Here is a 26251-nt window from a genome sequence, read left to right as displayed (position 1 = left end):
ACACAAAATACATCCAACTCTGATTTAAGAAAAAGGAGCTGACTTTGGGACCAGTGCCTTTCTCCTAAGAAAATAATTTTTAAAATACAGAAGTGATGTACTTTTTAAACTCCCATTCATCTGTCAGTTCACTGTTCAATACAAAAGTATCAACTTTCCAATTTATATCGTAAGTAAGGAACATTCACATCAAACTTTAAACATCTCTTGTCTTTTCTAGATATAAAACTTCCTTGTAATTATTAGTTTCTAATTCAACATAAGGTCTTTAAATAAAGCTCTCATTAACTTTAAAACTTTTTAACTTTAGAAACTAATGTATGTGTAATAGAAATAATTGAAATGTGACAATTAAAAACAAATATAATTTTCTTAAACCTGGCCTGGACTTGAATTTTTCTAGCAATAGGATAATTTATTGTCTGAAAGTTTTCTAGAACTATATGATGTCCTAAAATTAACAAACCTATTATATTCTCCTTATTCCTCAAAAAAACTTGGGGGCTTCCCTGGTGGCACAGTGGTTGAGAATCTGCCTGCTAATGCAAGGGACACGGGTTCGAGCCCTGGTCTGGGAAGATCCCACATGCCGCGGAGCAACTGGGCCCGTGAGCCACAACTACTGAGCCTGTGCGTCTGGAGCCTGTGCTCCGCAACAAGAGAGGCCGCGATAGTAAAAGGCCCACGCACCGCGATGAAGAGTGGCCCCCGCTTGCCACAACTAGAGAAAGCCCTCGCACAGAAACGAAGACCCAACACAGCCAAAAATAAATAAATAAATTAGTTAAAAAAAAAAAAAAAAGAATGCATGAAGGGGCTGTGTGGTTGGAAACATTTCCAGGGAATTCTAAAATTTACCACCTTTAAAAAAAAAAAAAAAAAAAACTTGGAATGCTTTGACCTTATCTTTGCTTCTACAAAATCACTGTGGAAACTTATTTCCTATAAACTCCCACACCTAACTATATAGAACTGGCTGACTCTACTCTTGCACTCTCGCACTTAGGTGTTACTTATGTCAGCAGCTATGTAATTGGGTACTTATTAATAAAATGAGTACAAGATCTAACATGCTTAATGTTAAAATGTTAAATTTACATCCTAGTTATTTTCCAAAATACTTTCACTTATATTCTAACATCTCCACCTCCCCCTCCCTACAAAAAGCAAAACTTGGTCCAGGAAGAGCATTAACTAATAATGAACTGTGGAGTAGTTTAAATTTGAATCTTACCAAGATTTTTCTTCCTCAAAACTGAAAACTTTGAGATGGACATGAATTAGCCTTGATTTAGATACCAGATTTTTCTATAAACTTGGTGTTAGAGATCCGTAATCAGCAGTGATTATTTTCCCATGTATTCCAGAGTTCACGCATTACTGGGTGATGAGTATTCCTTACAGCACATTCCTATTATCTCTCGCACTGGTCAACTCCTCTTGTAGACCATGCCTTGGGATATCTTAACTTCACTCACAAACCTCAGGAATGGAGTAAAGTACCTAACAGAGCCAGACCACACTTCCATCTTGCTATGTGCCTCCCCCCAACAAGAGAGCTCCTTGAGCCTAAAGCATTAGATTATATGCTCCTAAACTCAGTCCTTATTTTACCAATTCTGTAAACTCAAACTATATCTGTATTAAGAGCTTACCATGTACACAGCTGTTCCTGGTCTTAAATAATCTAATGTGAAAAATAATTACCCACAGATCAAAAATATTAGACCAGACACATTGAAAACATATAGTTTCATTTTTAAACAATCTAATTTGAAGCAAAGCACTATTTCTAACTTTTGTTTGTTCAGTTCTGGTAAGACAAATAGACTGAATCCAGATTTAGATTATAGCTCAGATTAATTTTTAACTCAAGAACAATTTTTATTAGAATGCAACTTTTTATTTTTCTCTCAAGGGAACAATAGAGCCATAAACATTAGCAAAGAATGAGTTATCTTTGAAGTTTCATGTATTTGAACCAGATATGGCTCATACTGGTGATGGTCCCTTGTCATAAGTTTGTTCCTTCTGCATAATCTTCAGTTCAAGCTAAAATTACTAATTACTGAAAAATCAGATTAATGTATTGAATTGTTTTCATAATAATACAGCAAGGAAAATATTTCTGGAATATATGGAGTGTCACTTGTGCACCATGAAATAATGAACATTTAGAAATAGATTCAACATTGAAAGACCTAAATTTCAGGGAACAGCTCCACATATTACAATTCCAAATATTTATTAAAACACATCAATTCAATAGAAAGTCTAGAATTGTGATGTTTCTAATTCATTTTTATTATCCTGAATATCACCACCATCCACCCCCCCCAAAGAAAGGCAAATCCTAACAAAATGGGAAAAAAATATTTAGGCTGATAAGGTAGCAAACAACCTAAATAATTTTTTTCTCTCCGATAGGATTTTAGGGCTTTCTTATTTTACACGAGACAACACTGGGGTGGAAAAACACAGAACGCTTTTTTTGTACACATTTAACATTTTTCACTTTATCCAAGTAGAACTAACCACTTCGTTTTGGTCATCATCTTTTATCACTCCAAACCGTTCACCAGAGTATCTCTCCCCTCTTCTTTTCAGACAGAACCTGGTGATAAATGGACTTTGGCACATATCTCACTAGGAAACATAGTTTACATATGCACACTTAATTCCACAGTTACTTGATATAGTGTTTCAAAGTTATTTAAGTAATAAATCCTGGTAATTAAGTTCATTTGCAAGTAACCACCAGTTAATTTTGGAGGAAAAATTCTACTTTCACAACTTCACTCTGCTAAATTCTATAAGCATATTCTTTTATTTGGAGGTAATTATAGAATTCTGCTCTCAGAATGACACATTTAAATTGTTTAAATAGATACCCACACAAATTCTCACTTATACCAAGTAGCTGGCTCATATTTATATCTTCCTCTCAAGAGGGGAAAACAACCATTTCTGAATTCATAGAAAAATAAACAAAGAACAGCTGGTTCAACAGTTCTAAGAAAATGTTGACTTTTAAAATTTCACTTATTTTCCTTGAAGTTCTCTATGCTTCCCATCCATGATAAACCGAGATTATGTAACAGAAAATTTTAAATTAGGTTTATGTTCCAAAATCAAGCTTCAGTTCAAACCCTTTCTCCAAGAGAACTAATTTTCCCGACTTCTTCTCTTTTTCTCAAATCTAAACAAAACATTTGAGGTAATTAAATTTCAAAACCTCAAGATCTCATCAAGGTTACTTTTATGTGCCTGTCTCAATAGGGAACCACAATTCTACCTCTACATTTCCCAGTGGAAGTCCTTATCACCAAAGGGCTAAGCCACATGCCCCTTGACTAGGAGTACACAGCTTAAAATTTGGTATTGATTAAATGTGCACAATATCTGGATGTAATTGGCATCTTAAAAAATTCAGTAATGCCTATTACAAATAACTTATCTGGACAGACTCAAACGTAACTGGTTAACCTTAAAATAAAAAGAGAACCACCTTTTAATAACGTATTTGTATCTTGGTTAAGAATGAACCAGTGTGACCTGGGAAAGTCTAGAAATTCTTGGGTTAACTATAACAACATGGTGATAGGTTTTTCAAGGTACTTTCTAAACTCAGCAAGCCACTGGGCTCCAACTGCTCCATCCACAACCCGATGATCACAACTGAGTGTAACAGACATCATGCTAGCCACATCAAATCTAGAAAAAGATAAAAACATTATTAGGAATTCTGAAAGCAATCACTAGATTTTAGCTAGTAACCAGCCCAAATGCCAACACCTAACTTATAATCCCAACCAGGTAACATTATTTTCCACCTATTCTTCATGGGCTGTACACCTCTAGCTCAAATTAATAGTTTGAAGAAACAGACCAAACAGCCACCTAGAGGATACAGGTCCGCAAACAACAGCCCTCAGACCAAATCCCACAGGTTTACTGGAATACATTTATGTATTGCCTATGCCTGCTTTTACACCACAATGGCAGAGTATTTGCAATAGCCACCGTATGACCCAGAAAGCATAAAATAATTTACTAACTGGCTCTTTAAGAAAAAAGTATGCTGACCCCTGACCTAGAGTTAACAAGACTTCCCATCTCAAACAGTAAAATAAGAAGAGTTGTTGCCTGAAGCTCCAATATGCCATGCCAATAATTATAAAAACTGAGACTCAAAAACAGGTATATTGTAATGAAAGTGAATTTACAACTCCCTCTCCATTTTGGCACTTACCCTTTTTCATTATCTGCTGGAACCAGTCTATCCTCTGAAGCACCAATTGCCAAAATACATGCTTGAGGTGGGTTAATAATAGCAGAAAAGTTCTTAATTCCAAACATTCCTAAATTTGAGATCGTAAAAGTGCCACCCTAAAGAAAAAAAGATTAAAAACAGATCATGGTAACTGCTTGTCAACGTAAATTAGAAAAAAATGACAAATGTTTTGTGAAAAGACCTTAAGATCATATTTTACTTTAAGGACTCTCAGCAACATGGATTGGACCTAGAGATTATCATACCAAGTGAAGTAAGTTAGAGAAAGACAAATACCATATGATATCACTTATATGCGGAATCTAAAATATGACACAAATGAACTTCTATACGAAACATAAACAAGACTCACAGACAGGGAGAACAGACTTGGGGTCATCAAGCGGGGAGAGAGGGTTGGGGAGGGATGGATTGGGAGTTTGGGATTAGTAGATGCAAACTATTATATATAGAATGGATGAACAACAAGGTCCTACTGTATAGCACAGGGAACTATATTCAATATCCTGTGATAAACCATAATGGAAAAGAATATGAAAAAGAATGTATATACATGTATAACTGAATCACTCTGCTGTACAGCAGAAATTAACACAACACTGTAAATCAACTATACTTCAATAAAATGAATTTAGAAAAAGGATTCAACTACCATGAAAAAAAAAAGGAAAATGGTAAATATATGAGGTGATGGATATGTTAATTAGCTTGTCATGATCACTTCACAGTGTATACATATATCAAAACGTCAAGTTGTACACCTTAAATATTACAATTCCTATTTGCTAATTATACATAAATAAAGCTGAAAGGAAAAAAGGAATGAATGGAATACACTTTACTGAAAACATACAACTATAGCAATATGAACAAAAGTCAGTTGTGTGGCTTTTGCACACTACTTGAAAATGGGTTATTTTCAGCTTTTGATAGGTTACTCAATTTTTCCTTATTTTCAAGACCTTGTGTCAGTGAGGACACAAGGCAGAATCAAAAGGTGGAAAATGCAATAGAAACATAATGCCAAATTTTAAAATAACATAATTCATTAAAATAACATCATAACATTCAGAAGATAAATAATTAATACCTTACCTGGAACTCATGTGGCTGTAGTTTACCCTCTCGTGCTTTGGTTGCTAAAGAAACAACATCATTAGCAATGGTTTCCAGTCCTTTTATGTGTGCATTAAATACAATAGGTGTGATGAGTCCTGCAGGGGTACTGACTGCAACACTGATATCAACAACGTGATTTCTATTTAAAAAGAAAAAGAAAAGTAAACCTCAGTAATCATCAAAAATGTTTAATTAAGAGTTTGTTTTAGGTTACCCAAGAATAGTGGTATTTACTTCAGTTTGTGCTACTTTTCAGCCAGGGAGAGCTCTTTCCTGGTTTTTAAATTTTGCTGTGGCCTCTCTTAGACCTGCACTTTTAAAAAATGAATGAGAGATGTGTCAGTAGGTTGGTTTCACACGTACTCGCTAACTACCCCTCATCTGCCTTGACTAACACCCTGGGTACAGGTGGGGAAAAAAAGGTTCAGCATCCAGTGAGAATTAAAAAGAACTCCTTAGATTTTGAAATGAAATGGATTGGCTGGAGCTGAGTCTGCAAGCAGAGCTTGAGCAGACGAACGGAAGAGTGAAGGGAAAGGACTGCATGGTGGGAGAAAGAGAAGTACTCATGTGGTAGGGTGGTGGTGTTGTCTCAAAACATAAAAGTAGGATTCCTAATCCTTTCTACGCCATGGGGCACATTTGCATTTGGGTCCCTTCTCAGAATATATTTTTTAAACACAGAAAACAAAATACTCAAATTACCAGAAAAACTTCCCCCAAAACAAACTATATTGAAATTCAGTTATCAAACTATTCAAAAAACAAAATTGTGATATATGCGCTTCTGTATTAACTCAATAATCTTGCAGCAGGTCTAATTATGGCTATACTTTTGAAGTAGTGATAAGAAAAAAATATATTTTAAGATATCTACAATAACTACAATGTGATATGAAAATAACTTTATTTTTATTTGGTCATCAGCACAAGTACTATTAATACCTCTTTGATTTGTTCTTTATATTTATAATGGGAGGAAATGCTAAATTTCAGTTAAAGGTTAGTAGAAAAGAATGACTTCCCTCCCCCCAACCAAGTTCCCAAACTCCTGAATTGTATCAGAGTCTCCTTAGGGGTTGTCTGTGTAAGGGCCCCTGCTAAAGTGATCTGCAATAAAGAAAAAGTTAACAAATGTTGGTGAGGATATGGAGAAAAGGGAACCATTGTATACTGTTGGTGAGAATGTATCAACAAATTGGTGCAACCACTGTGGAAAAAGAGTATGGAAGTTCCTTAGAAAACTAAAAATAGAACTACTATATGATCCAGCAATTCCAATCCTGGGAATATATCTGGAAAAAATGAACATAGTAATTAAAGACATGGAAGAAGGGACTTCCCTAGGAGTCCAGTGGTTAAGACTCTGAGCTTCCACTGCCGGGGGCTCGGGGTGGATCCCTGGTTGGGGAAGATCCTACATGCGTGGCCAAAAAAAAAAGAAAAGACATGGAAGCAACCCAAGTGCCCACACACACACATGAATATTACTCAGCCATAAAGAAGAATGAAATTCTGCCATCTGCAGCCATGTGGACAGACCTAGAGAATATTATGCTTACTGGAATAAATCAAAGAAAGACAAATACTGTGTATCTTATATGCGGAATGTAAAAAATAATACAAATGGATGCACATGCAAAACAGAAACAAACTCACAGATACAGAAAACAAACTAGTGGTTACCAAAGGACAGAGGGAAGGGGGGAGTGACAAATTAGGGGTATGGCATTAACAGATACAAACTACCATGTATAAAATAGATAATCAACAAAGATATATTGTATAGCACAGGGAATTATAGCCATTATCTTGTAATAAATTATAATGGAGTATAATCTGCAAAAATACTGAATCACTATGCCATACACCTAAAACTAATATAATATTGTAAATCAACTATAATTCAATTAAAAAAAAAAAAGAAAAAGTTAAAACTTCACATGAAGGAAGAACTCCAGCTCTTTGGAGATTATGGGGACCATACCCCGCAGTGTGCCCAAGCTGACCAGAGGCAGCAGGCTTTTGTCACTTGCAAACACAGGGACCTGCTCTAATAATACAGTGTGTGACACTTAGCAACTACCATAGCTGGGCTCTGGCCAAGGTATCACACAGCAAACACTGCTTTCTTAATTAAATTTTCCTGTTATTACAATATTATTTGTTCAATAATCTTCCTCCTAAGAGAGTAGGGATGGTGTTTCCTATGTTGTTCACCACTAAATCCAGCAAACAGTATATGTTCAATAAATATCTGCTGAATAGCTGTATGAACAAATTGAAGGGCACTTGGTAAGGATTAATAAATAATTCATAGAACTTGCCCTGCAACGTCCATCCTTTCATCTAAGTAGTGTTTCCTTCAGATATTCCTAAAAGATTAAACATAAATTTACCCTATGACCCAGCAATTCTACTCCAAGGAGTCTACCCAAGAGAAATGAAAACATATGTCCACACAAAGAATTGTCCTCAAATGTTCATAACCGTGCTCTAAAAGATATGTCTATGTCTTAATCCCAGAATCTATTAATGTGACCTTATTTAGTAAAAAGGTCTTTGCAGATGTAATTAGGCTCTTGAGATGAGATCACCCTAGATTATCTGGGTGGGCCCTAAATCCAATGCCAAGTGTCCTTGTAAGAGACAGAGAGAAGACATGGACACATGAAGGCCATGTGAAGTTGGAGCTGTGCAGCCACAAGCCAAGGTATGCCTGGAGCCGCCAGAACTGGAGAAAGCAAGCAAGAGTCCACCCGAGAGCCTGTGGAGGGAGCACAGTCCTGCCGACACCTTGATTTCACACTTCTGACCTTCAGAACTAGGAGAGAATAAATTTTTGTTAAGCCACGAATTTTGTGGTAATTTGTCATGGCAGCTCTAGAAAGCTAATATAGTCTCTGAAAAATAGTAAGACCCTCAGATGTTCTCTAAGAGTGGGGTGACCAAGGAAAAAATTAGAATCAGTAAACCATTTTTCAGTCTCGTGAAACACGTTTAGAGTTCTCTTGGGGAGTTTCAGAAAGATTTCATGATGAGTAATTTAAAAATTAGCCCCTCTTAGGCAATCATTAAAATCAGGTTGGTATTCATGGTATACTATACTTCCTTAGTCATAAACAATTTTTCATAGTCATAAAGATATTAACACTGAATACTGATTTGTCCAAAATTTGTGCTACAATCAATTTGGTAGGATGATGGGTGTGTGTGTGTGTGTGTGTCTGTTTGTAGAGAGGGCAGAACAAAGCTAAATCTTAACCTTCTTTAATAGGAAGTCAGTTGATAAAGTAAAGTAAATGAAAAATTTATGAAAGGCAACAGAAGAATGTTGTTTAGAAATAGGAAAGTAAATACCAAAAGAAATAACAGTTTAAAGGCTGTGTTTGCCTCTTGGGAGTGGACCTCAGATTAAAGGTTGAGCAGGTCACCGTAAGCCATGAATTAATATTCTAATGTACATACTATTATTGTAAAAAAAATAAATTAATAATATAAAAGCATCTACATAGTAGAAAAAACCTAGGCTGAGTCAGAATCCTGGTTCCAACCACAGTTCTGCTACTTACTAACATATTAACTCAGGGAGTAACTCAACTTACTGAGCCTCAGTTTCTTCATCTAGAAAATGGGTGTAAAACCACCTAACTCATAACGTGGTCATAAGGATTAAATGAGACAACATGTGAAAGACACCAAGAGCACCGTGCCAGTCACATGCTACCATAATATTAACAAATACTGTTTTTTTGGTTTTGTTTTCAATTTTGCCCCCACTAAAGTTTAGCAGAACTCATTGGTGAACAAAACCATTTCAATCCTGCTTTGTGAGAGTCATTATCAACTTAATTATACATATCTGTACACTTATCTCCCTTTCCTGAACTCATACAAAGAATCTGTAGTCTTTACTAACTAAATTCATGATCTCAGAAATAGCTTTACGTTGTTTTCAAATTGTCTTGCCTGTGGAAGTCATCTCCCCCTCCATATTCTGCTCCTCCTTACTCCCTATACTCCAAGTTATACATGAGACAGCACACAAAAAACTGCTGATGGATAGATATATATATATACCTTCCCCAGAAGTGTTATACTTACTGTCTTATAACTGTGTCCAGCCAAGAAGAATTTGCTTCAGGAACTTTTAAACATGACAAAGCTGAAGCTTTTATAATGAAGTCATTGACAGAAATTTTGCTTCTCCCTTCTAACATCTGCAAAGACAAGAAACCATTGTAGTTTCTTAAATTCTCTTCTCAAAGACTGAAACTATATAATCTTGAGAAGGTGGGAGGGGGTGGATATACAGATGTCCTAAAGTGGAAAGGATGAAAAGAAACCAAAAGTTGTTTTTTTTCATCTATTTTAATGTAGACCATTACACCTGTACGTTTCCTGCTAAGCACTGCTTTAGCTGCATCCCATAAGTTACTAAGTAACTAAACACTAAGTAGGTGCTTGGTACTTAACTATAAACACAAAGTAAACACACTGTTTCTTATCTACCAGAAGAGACTCAAGTAGTCTCATAGGATCATAGTGACTATGTTAGGCTAAAATGGATCCATGGCAAAGTCGACTTTAATCATAAGCTTTAATCAAGGGTTAGAAAATGAAAATTCTCCAGGATATTCTCTGTAAGTTAAAATTAAGATGACATCCATTTTTCCATTATCAATTGGCATTTGTAACAAAATACAAAATATGGGCAAAAATATAAATATTCAGTGAGGGAAAACAAGACTTTTAGAATTTATAAAGGTGGAATTTCCAGACCTTTTACCTTATTAAGTTCCTTCCGTACCAACAAAACTTCTCCCATATTTACATCAACAGAAAGGTAATAATGAGGTATGGTTTGCTTAGATTGCATTAACCGCTGTGCAATAACCTGAAATCAAAGAGATTCAAAAATCAATTATCTTGAGTTGAAATGAGACCTCATCTCATTCAGGGCTCTGTTTGCCCCTTTACCCTGCTCCCTGGTAATGCTCACCTCAAGCATTATTAGAACTGGAAGATGGAGGACTGCACCACAACTTAGCCCCTTCCAACAGTATTTAATCAGAACACAGTGCTTGTGTATCCCAAGAATTCTATTGGCCAAACCAAACACCTATTAAATGAATCATCTAAGGTTCCCAATTTTTAAAAAGTCTCTTCTTAGTGTTTCAAACTGTGGATGCAACTGAACAATCAGAGCAAAGATGCCCCCAACAGCTTTGGGTCAAAAAGTTATGGTAATACTCTTACTCGGCGAATGTTGCTGATTGGGATATCTGTGAAGACACCTGTAGGAACCGCAGCCACTCCCGGACTCGGGGGAGACACAGCAGCTGCTGGGGTCTAGAAGGAGGTAAAAAAGTTCTTAGTCTTAGCATAAGCAACTGTGAACAACTGTTAGTGACTCTTTTACAGATGGCAAAGTGAAAATTAAACGGTTTATAGAAAAACAGCTATTTCTATCCCAAGGGAGCAAAAGGGACTCCGATTTGGACTGTGCTTGTTTAAGAGTTTTGTTTCTAATTTTCATACTTAGAATTGGATAATCATGTTTTAAATGTCATTTTTCTATGACTAGTTTATATCAAAATAATTTTGTTTTCACAAAACTTTCTTCAAGAAAAGCAATCAAAGCATTCCTAAATTGAAAAGATTAAGAGATAAATACAAAGAAAGTAATGTATTTTCCTGAATAGTGTTAAGAAAAAACAATGACAGGGGCTTCCCTCGTGGCACAGTGGTTAAGAATCCGCCTGTCAATGCAGGGGACACGGGTTCGAGCCCTGGTCTGGGAAGATCCCACATGCCGCGGAGCAACTAAGCCCATGCGCCACAACTACTGAGCCTGCGCTCTAGAGCCTGCAAGCCACAACTACTGAGCCCACGAGCCACAACTACTGAAGCCCTCACGCCTAGAGCCCGTGCTCCACAGCAAGAGAAGCCCGTGCACCTCAACGAAGAGTAGTTCCTGCTCACAACAACTAGAGAAAGCCCGCGCACAGCAACAAAGACCCAACGCAACCAAAAATAAAGAAAGAAAGAAATTTATTTAAAAAAAAACAATGACAAATCTTTTATTTTAAAGCAAACATCTAAGTAACTAAATCATTTTCCTTACTTATAGTTGATTATTTTAGTGCCTTTACTGATCAAACGGAGTTGGCTATGTGGATTTAATCCCCCTGTGGACTAATTAACCACATAAAACTCAAACGCTGGCCAACCAACTTGCAAGCATGCTTTAAAAAATAGGGCCTGAATAAGATGACAAGTTAGGAAAAATTTAGTATCACTACTCAAGAAAAAACAAAAACAACTTGGAATGGATTTCAATGTAGTATATCATCTTTGCTTTTGTGTATGAATAACAGCACATTCATAGGTACATATTGCTAGCCAGTGAAATTAGACAAAAGAAAACACAGTTCTGATTAAGCTATTTCACTCATAATAATGTATGCAAGGGTCTAACAGGGTGCACAAAGCACTCTGCAGGGACAAACTGCAACCAAAATTTAAGAAGTGAAATATAACTCACAGGAGCAGCTTTAGTAGGCACAAAGGAGTCGACGTCCTTCTTGATGATTCTGCCGTCTGGTCCCGTCCCTGGAGGAGACACAGAAATACCACACACATGAGAGCGTACCGCTAATTCCTCAAGGAGATCAGCACTGTGATCCTGAAGTGCAAGTTCCTAGAGGTTCTCTACCAAAGACCCTCTAAAGGGGCCACTGCCTTAATCATGCCCCTTAAACTTTTCCTTAAAAATACCACCTTTTGTTGCCTTCCTCTCCGTTAGCTCCAAAACACCCTTTCTGAAACCCTGGAATAGATCTCATTTGGGTTCTACATTCATTTGCTCATAAAGAATTCCCTTGCTACAGAGTCGACAGATGTGATCACAATTATTTTGGACAAATCAGGCAAGTCAATTGTTTTTACCCTGAAATAGCATGAATAACTCTCAAATGCAATGATCTCATCTTTAGAACCATTCATTCTATATGTGGTCTCCATTATTCACAGCTTTCTCACAGTAGCCAAGGCGCTATACTGGCTTGTGTTAGAGATTACGAAGGAAAAAAGTGCCATGTTACACATGAAGAAAGATCTTCAAAGTTCCCTCAACAGGCTTAATTTTACTTTCATTCAATTTCTTTCCTCCTCCCATCCACAACCTCTTAGGTTTAACATTACACCTAAGTAGATAATCCTGAACCTTAATTCTAAGGAGATTCAGAATTTAGTTATTAAAATACCTTTTACACTGGCCCACTTCTAGAAAATATTTGGTCAAATTGATTCATCTTCCCCCAAGGCAGACTTTTAAAAGGATTCTCGTTGTGTGCGGTTCGTCCCAACTCCTTTCCTTCATTATGAAAACTGAGTTGGCTAGGATTGTGTTTATCCTCACCAGGAGCTCTAGAACAGAGGCAGCAGTACGCCTATTAGATTCCCTTCCTTATAAAAGACAGAAACCATAACCTCCCCTTACAATCAAGGCTGATCTGGACACTGCAGCCCCTCAAGATGAGGAAACTGCAGTACCACCTGCCTTATACTAAGCTTCATCCACCTATAAGAATTTCCTGACTATTAGGATTTAGCTGAAATCTTTGAAATTCTTTTGTCTCTCTCGTTAAGAAGGCACAACAGACCATCATAAAGCAATATGGTATAAAGGGAAGAACACTAGACTAGGAGTGAAAAACGTAGGGTTGTTGTCAAACATAAACTAGACAGATGACTGTAGTCACTTAATCTCATCTGGTCTTTAGTCTCATCTGTAGGACAGATTATCATACCAGCCCCTACTCATGGGAATGCTGTGAGGATAAAATGGGACAGTGATGCGAAAATGCTCTGCATCAAAGAAATATAAACCATAATATGGGTAGCTCTGAGACAAATCAAACTCTGAATATCAGGGTTTAGGCTTTCAGAACAGTTTCTCCCCAAATGATTACATTTTGGTCAAATTTGGTAAGCAATCTGTCCCTGGGGGAAAGGGGTAGGGGTGGGGACTGGAGATTGAGTTCAATAACCAATGGCCGATGATACAATCAACGATGCCTATAAAAATAATAATTGACCCCTATACAAATAAAACTCTTGAACAACAAGATTTGGAGAGCTTCCGGGTTGGTGAACACATTAATGTGTCAAGGGGGGTGGTGCTCCCAGAGAGGCACAGAAGCTCAGCACCAACCCCCACTCCCCATACTTTGTCTCATGCATCTCTTCTATTTGACTGTTCTGAGTTGTATCCTTTATAATAAACAGGCAATAGTAAATAATGTGCTTTCCTGAGTTCTGTGAGTCATTCTAGTGAATTATCAAACCCGAGGAGGGGGTCTTGGGAATTCCTGGTTTATAGCCAGTGTGTCAGAAGTATGGGTGATCCTCAGGACTGGCATCTCAAGTGGGGGCAAACTTGTGGGACTGAGCCTTTAAACCTGTGGCGTCTCGGAACTTCCCTGGTGGCGCAGTGGTTAAGAATCTGCCTGTCAATACAGGGGACACGGGTTTGAGCCCTGGTCCAGGAAGATCCCACATGCCGCGGAGCAACTAAGCCCGTGCGCCACAACTACTGAGCCTGCGCTCTAGAGCCCGCGACCCACAACTACTGAGCCTGCGCGCCTACAGCCCGTGCTCAGCAACAAAGAGAAGCCACCGCAATGAGAAGCCCGCGCACCGCAACGAAGAGTAGTCCCCGCTCGATGCAACTAGAGAAAGCCCGCGTACAGCAACAAAGACCCAACACAGCCAAAAATAAATAATTTAAAAAAAAACCCAAAAACAAAAACAAAAACCTGTGGAGTCTGATGCTAACTCTGGAGAGTCAGTGTCAGAATAGGATTGAACTGCTGGATACCCACGTGGTGTAGAGAACTGATTGCTGGTGTGGAAAAAAAAATTACATTTAGTGTCAGAGGTGGTGCCATAAAACACCAACCACTGATGCTCTCAGTTCACTTATTTCAGACCACTCACTCCCCCTAATGCAAAATTTCTTCCACTCCACTAATTCCTCTGCTCTCATCATGTTGTCAGCCTCCTGTCTTCTCTTCCTCCTTACCCAGCCTACACTCTCTATGGATCACTGTTATAATCACTCCCTGGTCAAACTCTAAAACATATGCCTTCTCAGTGCCAGCACCAGAGTAGCTTAATATTGCTGGGGGAAAAAAGTACACACCTAGCTGAATGACTGTACTATAAATTCAGAGGCACAAACCTAAAACAGACACACAAAACTACCCAGAAATTAAATTGTTTCCCTTGAATTCACTTTCCCTGTCTCTGAGAACACTATTTCACAATCTCTCTAACCTCAGACCTCCCCACACTAACTCTCCAGCAGATCCCCTCACCTTATACTTTTTTTTTTTCCGCCGTGTGCGGGATCTCAGTTCCCCAGCCAGGATTGAACCCGGGCCACAGCAGTGAAAGCGCCGAATCCTAACCGCCAGACCACCAGGGAACCACCCCCTCCCTTTATATGTTACTGATCAAATAGCAGCCCAGAGAGGTACTCTCCTCATCTGCTACCACCAAACCTATAAACCTACCCCATATTCTCTTCTCTCCTATAAAAGTAGACAAACTGTCCTAATTCCTACCCCAAACCAATCCCATCCCCTCTTACATTCTCAAAAACTTTGTACCTGGCCAAATTATTCTGCTCTTTCTCCTTTTCTACATCATCAATTTATCCCTTTCTATTAGACCACTGGTTCTCAACCAGGGCAATTTTGCCCCCAAGGGGGCATCTGGCAATGTTTGAAAATATTTTTGGTTGTCCCAAGCGGGGTATGCTACTACCATGTAGCAGGTAAAAGCCAAGGATGTTACTAAACATGCTACAATGCACAGGACACCAGCTGCCACCCTGCCAACAAAGAATTACCTGGTCAAAAACGTCCACAGTGCCACCCCTGAGAAACTCTACACTAGACCTGTTCTACTATCACTCATTTTCAAAAGCTCTCTCTTGAGCCCATATGCTCCCAAAAGCTACATTTCTATTTCTATGCCTTCCTTCACAGCAAATGTTCTTGAATAAGCTGTCCACAATGTTATCTCCACTTCTTCATCCACTTTTCATTTTTCAACCTGTCCAGACCAGCGTCCACTGCACATTTCTTTTGAAGTTGCTGTTGTCGAGTCCCCATATCCAATCCTTGACTAAGTTCTGTTGATTCTATGGCAGAAACGTATGTTGAAGCTGTCCATTTCTTTTCATTTCTACTCTCACCACCCTTGTAAGCCACCATCATCAGCTCCAGCAACAGCATCTTAACAGGTGCCTTGGCTTTCATTTAATCCATTTGCACAGAGCAGCCAAAATCATCTTTTAAAAATATAAATCATTTTATGCAACTTCATTTTAATCTTTCAATGGCTTCATACTGTACTTGAAATAAAATTCAAATTCTATCATAAGCTGTAAAGTCCTTTATGTTCTCACCCTTGGGTTTCTTTCTGGCCTCATCTCCTACCACTAGACCCTTTGCTCACTATGCTCCATTAACACTGGCCTCCTTTCTGTTCCTCAAACATGCCAAGCTCTTTCCACTTCAAGCTGGTTTTTGCCCAAAATGCTTTTCCTCCAGTTCTTCACATGGTTGGCTCATAGCTGACTCATCTTTCAGGTCAGATCAGATGTCACCTCATCAAAAAGACCTTCTCCCACCACCCTGTCCAAAAGCAGTCATGACTATACATATATTCACCCTGTTACTCACTAGTGTATCACTTGGTTTATTTCTTTCTTAGCATTCAAATCATCTTATTTAATAAGTTATTATCATCATAGCTAATACCTACATATGCTTTCTATGTCCAGGCACTGTTTATTAACTTATTTAATCCCAACAAGCTATATTATTTTCATATACAAATGAAGAAACTGAGACACAAAAGGTAACACACCTAGTGTTCGACAGAGCTGGGTTTTAAATCCAAGCATTCCAACTCCAAAGCCAATACTCTTAACTACTATGCTATAACTCCCTGTCCATTTAATTCTTTATTGTTGGTAATATGAGCATCTGAAACTGAAATCTTGTCTGTCTTATGAACAAGTGTTGGGTACACAGACAATACTCAATGAATATTTGTCTAAATAAATGAATCACTTAACTCTAACTGCATGATAAGAATATTGAGATTTTTCCACTTAAATCTCTCCTAAGGCAGTCAGTATTGCTAAGTATCTAATAAATGGTCCTTGTTTACTTGTCTAAATTCTTCAGATATAATTATTAACCTAGTCCCTCCTCCCCTTAAAATGTATTCCAATTTAAATTGCTGTCCCTGATTCTAATCACACGTACATAAAGAATGGCAATACACTAGTGAAATAATATTAGGGTGAAAAAAGGGTCTTCCAATATTACAAGAATCCTCTGAAGTAAAACAGTGATAACATTCTATTCTTGTGTCTTTGGGGATTGGCTTGCTTTCTAACCATAAAAACAATAGATTGCAGACAGATGATAACCACCGATGAGTGCCCATAGCTGGACAATAAAAAAATGAGAAATGATAATTCTTACTTCAATAAATGTTATGCAAATTAAATCTGGTAATTAAAAGACTAGCACATAGTATTAGCCATCAAACCATGTTCCAGGAATAGTAATTTCCCCCCTTTTCCAAAGTATATTAATTACCTTACATTAAATTTTAGCTTAAAACATTTAAATGCCAGCCAATAATAGTAATAATGTGAACAAAACTAATATGTATTGAGTACTTATTACATTCTAGATACTGTTCTAAGCACTTCACTTGTTTTAATGTAAACTATTATCTAGTTTTACAGATGGAAAAACAGATGGATTAAGTAATTCATCGAAAGACATATTACACAGAAAATGATAAAGCCAGGATTAAACCCTAGATGGTCTGATTCAAGACCCCATGCTCTTATCACTAAGCTACACTGTCTCTCTGGGGAGGAAAAGATAGGTAAGACATTTTCCTTTGCCCTCTAGGGGCATTAGTTCAGTTTTATATGAATTTTATTATTTTAAGTCACTTCGAATCACCCCAACTTCATGTTTTGTTTTGTGTATTGCTACATTCAATCAGCCTAGCACTAATACAGATTTCTTATTATACAATCAAGTACCATAACCCAACTCTGCTGAACAAACACATCATACCTTCACTAACAATTAAGCAGTTCCCGTTAACAGAGAAGGAAAAAAAGCTATCTAAATTATATAGATAGATCTTAGACAGACTAAACAAAGCACAGTAAATTTTCCTACTGTGTGGTGGCACCAAAGGAGATATTTCCCTCCCTCATCCTTCCCCCAACTATCGCAGATAAGATGACTATATATAGTTGTACTCTCTGGTCCTAAGGAAGAAACTCAACTAAATTTTAGTAAAACCCCACTCCATAGAAACAGAATTACCTTTTACTTGTGTAAGGTCAATCCCTTTCTCTGTTGCCAACTTCTTTGCAAGAGGGCTAACAAACAACCTTCCCTTTGGTCCAGCAGGAGTAGCTGGGCGGGTGGCTGAAGGTGTAGGGGTTACAGGTTGGGGAGTTGGAGGAACAGGGGCTGCCTTTTGAAAAAAGTTACAGATTGTTAATTCACCACTGCAAAGACTGGTCTGAAAGATTTAAGAGTTTATAGTTTATTAAGTCAAACCTATTTTAATTAAATAACTTTCTTTTTTCCAAATATCAAATGCACATTTTTCCTGCTTAACCAACATAATACAGAAATACGAATAGAATAACATTATTTTATGTCAAAGACGGAACAAAGTCAAATTCTCTAACTCTATGATTAACAAAGAGAGGCATGGAATTTAATTTTGGTGACCAGTATATAACATCCTTATAGCCTTTCTTCACTTTAATCTCTTGTCCCTTCTTTATTCTCATTCTCTTATATCACCTACATGGCTTTTGTTTTTACTTAACCTAATTCCAAAATAATAAATTATTCTGGAAGGTTCCACGTTGAAACACATTAAAAAATAAACCACTACAACTACTTGCCAGCTCCCCATAAATGTATGGCAGTCAGAAATCAAGTTTTCTCTGGCAGAACTGTGCACCTAGTCTAACCTCACATGATTCTACACCTGCAGAAGCTTCATTATAGTGTTACTGATGCCTGGAATTCATACAAGCTCATGTTATAGGTATATAGTATATAGTGCAAAGAGACAGACTAAATTCTATGCAAAATAAGCCATTTACATGAAGGTTCCAATGTATTACAAATATAAGCTTGACCTACTATATGTTAATACCAAGAGGATTGACAATGACAAAAACTACAAATTCTACAGAAAATGGGTGACAAAGCATTACCTTCCACATATATTTATATATATCTACACCTAAAGCAGAAAAAGAACATGTCACCTCAGCTTTGTTCTCGGCAGGACTCAAGACACCAGGAAAAAAAAAAAAAAAAAGCTATACGAATCAAACTATTGACCATTATGTGAATGGTGCAGTGCCACACAATGTGTAGGTCTCCGCAAATGTTAACTATCTCCTTCCTTATTCATAGAATCTTAGATCTGGATGGAACCTAGAATATTATCTACTTTAATCCCTTAATTTAGAGATGAATAAGGTTTAAGTGTTCCCTCAATTCTAGAAGCATACCTACCGGGGATGGGGTAGGTGGTGGTGCTGGTGGTTTTAAATCAGTTACTTCAGTTGGCCGATAGTCAGCAAATGCTGGTATATCTGCCTCTTTTTCTACAATGATACAGAGTGGGGTTCCTAGAGGGACATCTCTTGTACCTTCAGGGATCAGGATTTTTGCTAGGTAACCTTCTTCCTGTGCTTCAAAACCTTAAATAGAAAGAAAAAACCATTATGGAACTTAAAGGACTCCACTATCCTACCAAACTCAAAGCACAGTTTTAAGTAAAAGGTTCTTCTTCAAAGTAGCTATATAACCTTTTGCAAGCTATTTAACCTCTCTGTGTCTCAGCTTCTTTACCTACAAAATGGGAATGACAATAGTACCTACCTCACGGGGATATTACAAAAATTAAGTGAATATTTTCCAAATACTTAGAAACAGTACCCGGCACAAAGTAAATACTAAATAAACATCTGTTAAATAAAACTACAAGAGATTACACAGTGGTTAGTTCTGAACGTTTTCTTTAAAACATCCCCAGGGGCAGCCCCTTGCAGCCCCACAAGGCTCCAAGATGGCATCGGTTGTACTGCTAAAGATCAGAACCACATGGTTAAATTAAAAGAGCTACTATAGTTGATAGTGACATGGGATTACACCCCTAAAAGCATCTTTGGAACTTTTTGAAGAGGTCACACTTGGTATTACACCAACTATTTCATTATGAAGAAATACAGCATAACTAGAGATTCTGTGGTGTTGACAACTTTATTCAGCTACTGCTTTTCTTTTCTTTTTTTGGCCACACGGCTTGCGGGATCTTAGTTCCCCCACCAGGAATTGAACTCAGGCCCTTGGGAGTGAAAGCACGGAGTCCTAACCGCTGGACCGCCAGGGAATTCCCAGCTAGTGCTTTTCTTACAAGGAACTCAAATATGAAGAGCTCCAAAAGTAAAACTAAAAGAACCCATTGGAGAGGACAACTTTTGCCTTCCAGATCTTGGCTTTCTGTGGTGTTGTGCCTCCCCCTGACAAACACATCTTTGATGAATCCTTCCATATCCCAGTTGAGAACTAATATCCAATACAAGACATATATAAAAAGAAAAGACTCCAAGGCCACAACAGAGTTTAAAGAGTTTGACCAAGGTAATACTTCTCTAGTGACCAGAGTCTCTAGAATACTAGTCTCTACAGCAACATTGGTATTCAAGTTAAAATGCAAAGCAGATCTATTTTGGCCAGGGTTTTTTTGTTTGTTTCTCTCTTTTTAACAAACAGAATCCTTTCTTCTAATAAAATCTTATGGGAGGAAGCACAATATGCAGAAAGGTAAAAAGGAGGTGTCCTGGTGGAAGTGGGGAAGCGGGCAGGGAACAGTAGTGTGCTGCTCCTTAAGTTCTCCTTTGCCCCAACGTGCCATCAAGGAATCACAGGGTTTGAAGAACAAAATCTGAAAACAACACTGCAGAGGAAGCCCAGAATCTCCTACTGCATCTCTGAGAACTGGACAGGAAATACATTTATCTACAAATATCTACACATGGTATGACAAATATGATTATCTATATGGGTTTTGTTCTAAGCATAAAAATAAATCAGAGAGGGAGTAAAAGGAAATGTGATATGGTATCTGAACAGGTAATATATACATTCCATCACTCATTCTCAAACTATGAAAACAATCTAAGCCCTGCTTTCAAGTCTTCCCTCAAAGTCATCTGAAATTCTTTGGTATTTTCCTGCCTTTGATGTTATTTTCTCCTGTTTCTTCTTTTTTCCCCCTTGCCCAGTTTAGACAATGATAAGGCTAATAAATAAGCAAACTCTGGTCTAAAAATAATCCCTAAGCTGACATATCCTTGATTCAATGAGACTACAGTATGGTACTGACAAATCCAACTATGCACACTTTTGTTATGAAATATTCTGTTCCAGGAAATGAATCCCAAGAATTAAAATTTTTCATGTTATCACTCACTCATTATAGGATAGGACGGCAATCCTCTTCCCTCATTGGAAAACTCAGTGCCTCAACCATTAAGAGCTGAAGAAATCTCACCTATAGTGGCCTTGTCAGTCTCTATCTCTGCCAATAAATCTCCTTCACTTAGCTTCTCACCCACTTTTTTTTCCCATCTCTGAACTGTGCCCATGGTCATGGTGGGAGAGAGGGCAGGAAGAACCACCTGTAGAAACAAACACATATTTTATTACTGTGTAATACTAGGAAACTGTGGACACAGTGGAACTCAGGCCAGCAAACAGTTTTATGGAATGATAGTGACTGTGACCATCCAAATTCCCATGCCCCCACAGCAGCAAAAGCCCACTGCCTCAAGTGTCCCTACACATGAATCTTTCAAATCTCAAGCTTTTATAGTACCAGCGATACTCTGACCCACCTTTGAAATACTTTTCCACCCTCCAAATGTAAAAACAATGCGCAGATGGGAAAGAGTTCTTTCTAGACAGTTAAAATTAATTCCTCAATAAATATCTAAGCACAGAACATCTTTTCGTCTTTCTTAACACTTAGATTAAGCTGCAGTTTTTCATTTTCACAGAATGACCTTAGTCCAGACTTTCCACTAAAATTTTACTGTGCGCTGTATTGGCATCTATCTCTTCACTCAGGGGAAACTGAATTTCTCCCAAACTTCCCAGACACTTTTTCAAGATAAAAAAAACTCATATTAAGAACTGTTTGGGATTTCCCTGGCGGTCCAGTGGTTAAGATTCTGCACTCCCAATGCAGGGGGCATGGGTTCGATCCCCTGGTCGGGGAACTAAGATCCCACATGCCACACGGTGCGGCAAAAAAATGAATGAATGAATGAATGAATGAACAAATGAACAAACTGCTCTTGCAATAGTCACTTCCACTCCAGTAAAATCTAAACATCAGATTGGCTGATCTAAATTTAAAATTGCTTTCTTATTTATATGGCTTGTATGTCCACTGAATTTGGATGCTTACTCATTATGGGTTTTGTTTGCTATCTTTTAGTTTTTTTTAATCTAATTAACAACAGGATTATGCTGAGAGAAAAATCATTTCAACTGATGATGTCTCAGGAAGGTGAGGGGGGGGGAGTAAAACGAAACTTAGAACTCTAATTAGAAAATTTTAAAAATGTTTTTCTTCGTCAGAATTATCTATCTTATCTATCTACCTACCTACCTAACTACCTACACCAGGTCTTAGTTGCGGCACTCGGGACCTTCGTAGCCGCATGCGGGATCTTCATTACGACATGCAGAATCTTTTTTTAGTTCCCTGACCAGGGATCGAACCCGGGCCCCCTGCATTGGGAGCGTGGAGTCTTAACCACTGGACCACTAGGGAAGTCCCTCATCTTCATCTACTTCTTAAAAATTAGTGGATCCAATAATCTCTATACTGTATCTTAAAGAATAATTAAGACAGAACCCTAAAACTTTCACAAAAAGCCAAAGACATAAATTATAGAGAAATGTACTGTCTTGTGTAGTGAGACAGAATTTGCTGAACAGGATGAGATAAATGCGTGAACTGACCACCAGGCAAAACTTTATAATGAGTGAATGTTAATAAAAGACCATGGAGGACTTCCCTGGTGGCGCAGTGGTTAAGAATCCGCCTGCAATGCAGGGTACACGGGTTCAAGCCCTGGTCTGGGAAGATCCCACATGCCGCGGAGCAACTAAGCCCGTGCGCCACAACTTCTGAATCTGTGCTCTAGACCCCCGCGAGCCACGACAACTGAGTCCATGTGCCACAACTACTGAAGCCCGCGCACTCTAGGGCCCGCAACAAGAGAAGCCACCACAATGAGAAACCTGCACACCGCAACGAAGAGTAGCCCCGCCTCGCTGCAACTAGAGAAAGCCCGTGCACAGCAACAAAGACCCAATGCAGCCAAAAATAAATAAATAAATAAATTTATAAAAAAAAAAAAAAGACCATGGAATAGAATATGATGTCCAAAGGAGAAAATTATTCCTATACAAAAATTTCTACAAATAAACTAAGTGAAGGAAAGTTCTAGTCTTAATCCTTTAGAAAAAGTGCAGCTGGCTTTTATGCATTTCCAGTATCTGAAACACAAATATACACGGGATAATCTTAATATCTAATAAACTAATTAGTTTCTTAGAAACTGATTTAGTTAATAGAATCAACAGTGACTATATTTACCACCTTCAGCTTTGTTGCAATGTCATTATATATGTCTATTTGACACTTATTCTTTATTTTAGTTCAGTCTTTTATTAACACTGCTGGACTACTTCACTTAACTCTTAGAAAATAGAATACCACATGTCAAGGAAAAACACCAATTGGGAACTTTCATTCAACAGACAGTACTTGGGGCCTACTAAAAACTCTATTTATACAGGGAGTAGTGTAAGTACAAATCATCCTCAAAATCTAACAAAATGTTCTTGAATGAGAAGTACCAAACATTATCCTATCTGCTACACTGAGGCTGTGAAAGGTTAAAAGAACTAGCCAAGTTCACACACCTGGAAATAACCACCAGGAATGAAAGTTGTCAATTTTCATGTTTAAACCTCTATTTACTTTCAAATGACAAAAACTAGCCATATTTGATGCCAGTTCCCAGGATGTGAGAGCCACCTATGAAAAATAATGAATGAATAATAAATCTTCTAGAGCAAACACCCAGAGGCTGAGCCTCACCTGCATGTGAGGAGGATACGAGCTACCGGGAGCCTGAGCGGGAGGTGCAGGTGACGGAGCCGCGGCAGCAGGGGCTGGTGCTGGGGCTGCTTGTGGGGTAGGTGCTGCGGAAGAGTCCAGTGTATAATTTTTAAAGGCCTCAATATCTTCAGGCCTAAGGAACAGAAAGAATGCATAGGTATAAGGGGGTTATAAAGCGGATTCAGTAGTCTTAGAAGCCTTTAACTAACTTCGCAATTCTGGGTTAAAATACTCCACTTGAGCACCTAAGTTCCACAGATTGCCATGGTACTACTCACTTTTCAACTGTGATACAGATGATTGCTCCAATTGGAACATCTCTGGTACCTTCAGCAACAAGTATCTTTGCCATGTAACACTCCTCCAGGCTCTCAAATCCAACAGTAGCTTTATCAGTTTCAACCTTTTAACACAAAAGCAGGAGCTTAGACTTCTGCTGCCAGTATGAAGTTTATTAGCTTGTGTCTAAAATCATACAAAGTGCAGTAAGTCAGAAAGAAAAAGAAAAATACCACATGATATCACTTATATGTGGCATCTAAAATATGACACAAATGAACTTATCTACAGAACGGAAACGGACTCACAGACATAGAGAACAGACTTGTGGCTGTGGGGCGGGAGGGGAATGGAGTGGGAGTTCGGGCTTAGCAGATGCAAACTATTACACAGAATGGATAACAACAAGGTCCAACAAGGAAACTTTATTCAGTATCCCGTGATAAACCATAATGGAAAAGAATATTTTTTTTAAAATGTATATATATGTATAACTGAATCATTCTGCTGTACAGCAGAAATTAACACAACATTGTAAATCAACTATACTTCAATTCAAAAAAATCATACAGTTCAACAGTCACATGAAAATAAAGCCTCTATCACAGGTTTGAAAGAATTACTATTAAAAATATCTTAGCTAAAAATCAGTTTGGCTAGCTGCTGCTAACTTAGCTAACCAATCTTCTCTAATATCAAGTTGTAAAAAACATCTAAGTTTCTTAAGCAAAAGGGATAACTACCCACTCAGAAAGTTAATGCTCAGTTTAGCTAAGCCGGTCCCTTCTAACTCATTTCCATATTTTAAAACAACTTACCTCTGCAGTTAATTCACCCTCATTGATTTTTTCCCCTCAGTTTAGCTAAGCCGGTCCCTTCTAACTTATTTCCATATTTTAAAACAACTTACCTCTGCAATTAATTCACCCTCATTGATTTTTTCCCCTTCCTTTTTCTCCCAGCGGGCTATGGTGCCTGCCTGCATTGTGGGGGAAAGAGAGGGCAATGGAACCTGGAGAAGACAAAGGAGAAATACGAAATTTACAAAGAGCTACCTAACTCTCATTCTGGTTTAACGCTTCACTCAATTCACTACAATTTAACGCAAAGAGTTTGAGTCCCAACACACAGTGGGCACTGGGGATATAAAGGGGGTTCCTGCCACCAGAAGCTCTCCACCAGAAGGACAGGCTTTCTGCTCCACAGGCCTGCGTGGGTCTCACAGCATGTACTCAGCAGACGTTCCACATACCGCCCCAGGCTTGGCGCTCTTCAATGGAATAGGTCAGGAGAAGGAAGCTCAAGAGTTACAGCAAAGCTGGGTAATGGAGAAGGGACACTGACACGCAGTATACTGGGGGGGGGGATGGAGGATCACTGAGACCTCTGAGTAAGGATCCCATGAAGGACAACGGGGTCCCGCGAAGGACAGGTCTGGGGCTCACCTTCTGATGCGGGGGGAGGCTATACCAGCGGCGCCTAGGAGATCCCCAAAGCTGCAGCAAGACGCGATTCCGCGGTGTGGCCCACGAGGTGGGGCTCCAGCCGCAGAGTGCCCGGACCCTCCCATACCCTGTGGTCCTGCTGATGTAACGAGCCGGAGCCGAGCCAGCCTGCGGGGTCACGCACCGAGCTCCCGGCTCCTCCCGCAAGGCCGTCCACCGAGCCCCAAATCCTGCCCTTGGGGCTGCATTCCGGGCCTGTCGCGCACAGACGCGCCACATACTGCCACTGACCCCACACCCCAAAACCAGCGCCGTCTCCGAAGTGACCTCTCCAAGAGCAGCGCGGCGTTGCCGTCAGCCGCACCGCGCGGCCGCAAGTTGTCGTAAAACGGGCTCCAAAGATTCGCCTCACACCTTCCGTGGACCAGAAACGTGTAGAACGTACGGTCTTCCTCCCGGGAGTCGGGGAAAAGGGTGGCCCAGGGCGGCTACTGTGGAGCCACGAGTGGCAGAGGCGTTCCAGCGGAGCTTCCGCAGGCCGAGTCTGGGAGAATTAGACGTGGAGAGGAGTGGCAGGTGGTGGGCTCGCAGTGGTGGTCGCATCTCAGGGGAGGACTTCACCTTAGCGCTGTGTAGGGCACGGCCGAAAGGGGGGGGCCTAAAAAGGTGGCGAGAGCGGGTCTAATAGAGGCAGAGTGGTCTGAGGTGGGCTGAGGGGCGTGGCCCCGCTTTGAGGAAAGAATGGGAAGGGTCTCAAGGACCA

At 39.0% G+C, this 26251-nt stretch overlaps 1 protein-coding gene across 1 annotated transcript; it reads right to left on the bottom strand.

Annotated features, from left to right (window-relative positions):
- Positions 1-2228: 2228 nt before the first annotated feature.
- DLAT (dihydrolipoamide S-acetyltransferase) lies at positions 2229-25882 on the bottom strand. The gene is made up of 14 exons (XM_061202557.1): positions 25489-25882; positions 24954-25055; positions 24043-24167; positions 23744-23897; positions 21119-21245; positions 19075-19262; positions 17854-18007; positions 11961-12028; positions 10673-10765; positions 10203-10310; positions 9518-9633; positions 5390-5552; positions 4253-4389; positions 2229-3714 (listed from the first exon to the last, which is right to left on the bottom strand). The coding sequence occupies exons 1-14, from the start codon at positions 25765-25767 to the stop codon at positions 3585-3587; spliced, it is 1944 nt and encodes a 647-aa protein (XP_061058540.1). The 5' UTR covers positions 25768-25882; the 3' UTR covers positions 2229-3584.
- Positions 25883-26251: the final 369 nt, after the last annotated feature.

The sequence above is a fragment of the Eubalaena glacialis genome, chromosome 10 (assembly GCF_028564815.1).
Source record: "Eubalaena glacialis isolate mEubGla1 chromosome 10, mEubGla1.1.hap2.+ XY, whole genome shotgun sequence".
NCBI lineage: Eukaryota > Metazoa > Chordata > Mammalia > Artiodactyla > Balaenidae > Eubalaena > Eubalaena glacialis.
Note: the sequence above shows the minus strand (reverse complement) of the source record. Positions and strands in the feature narration are given on the sequence as shown.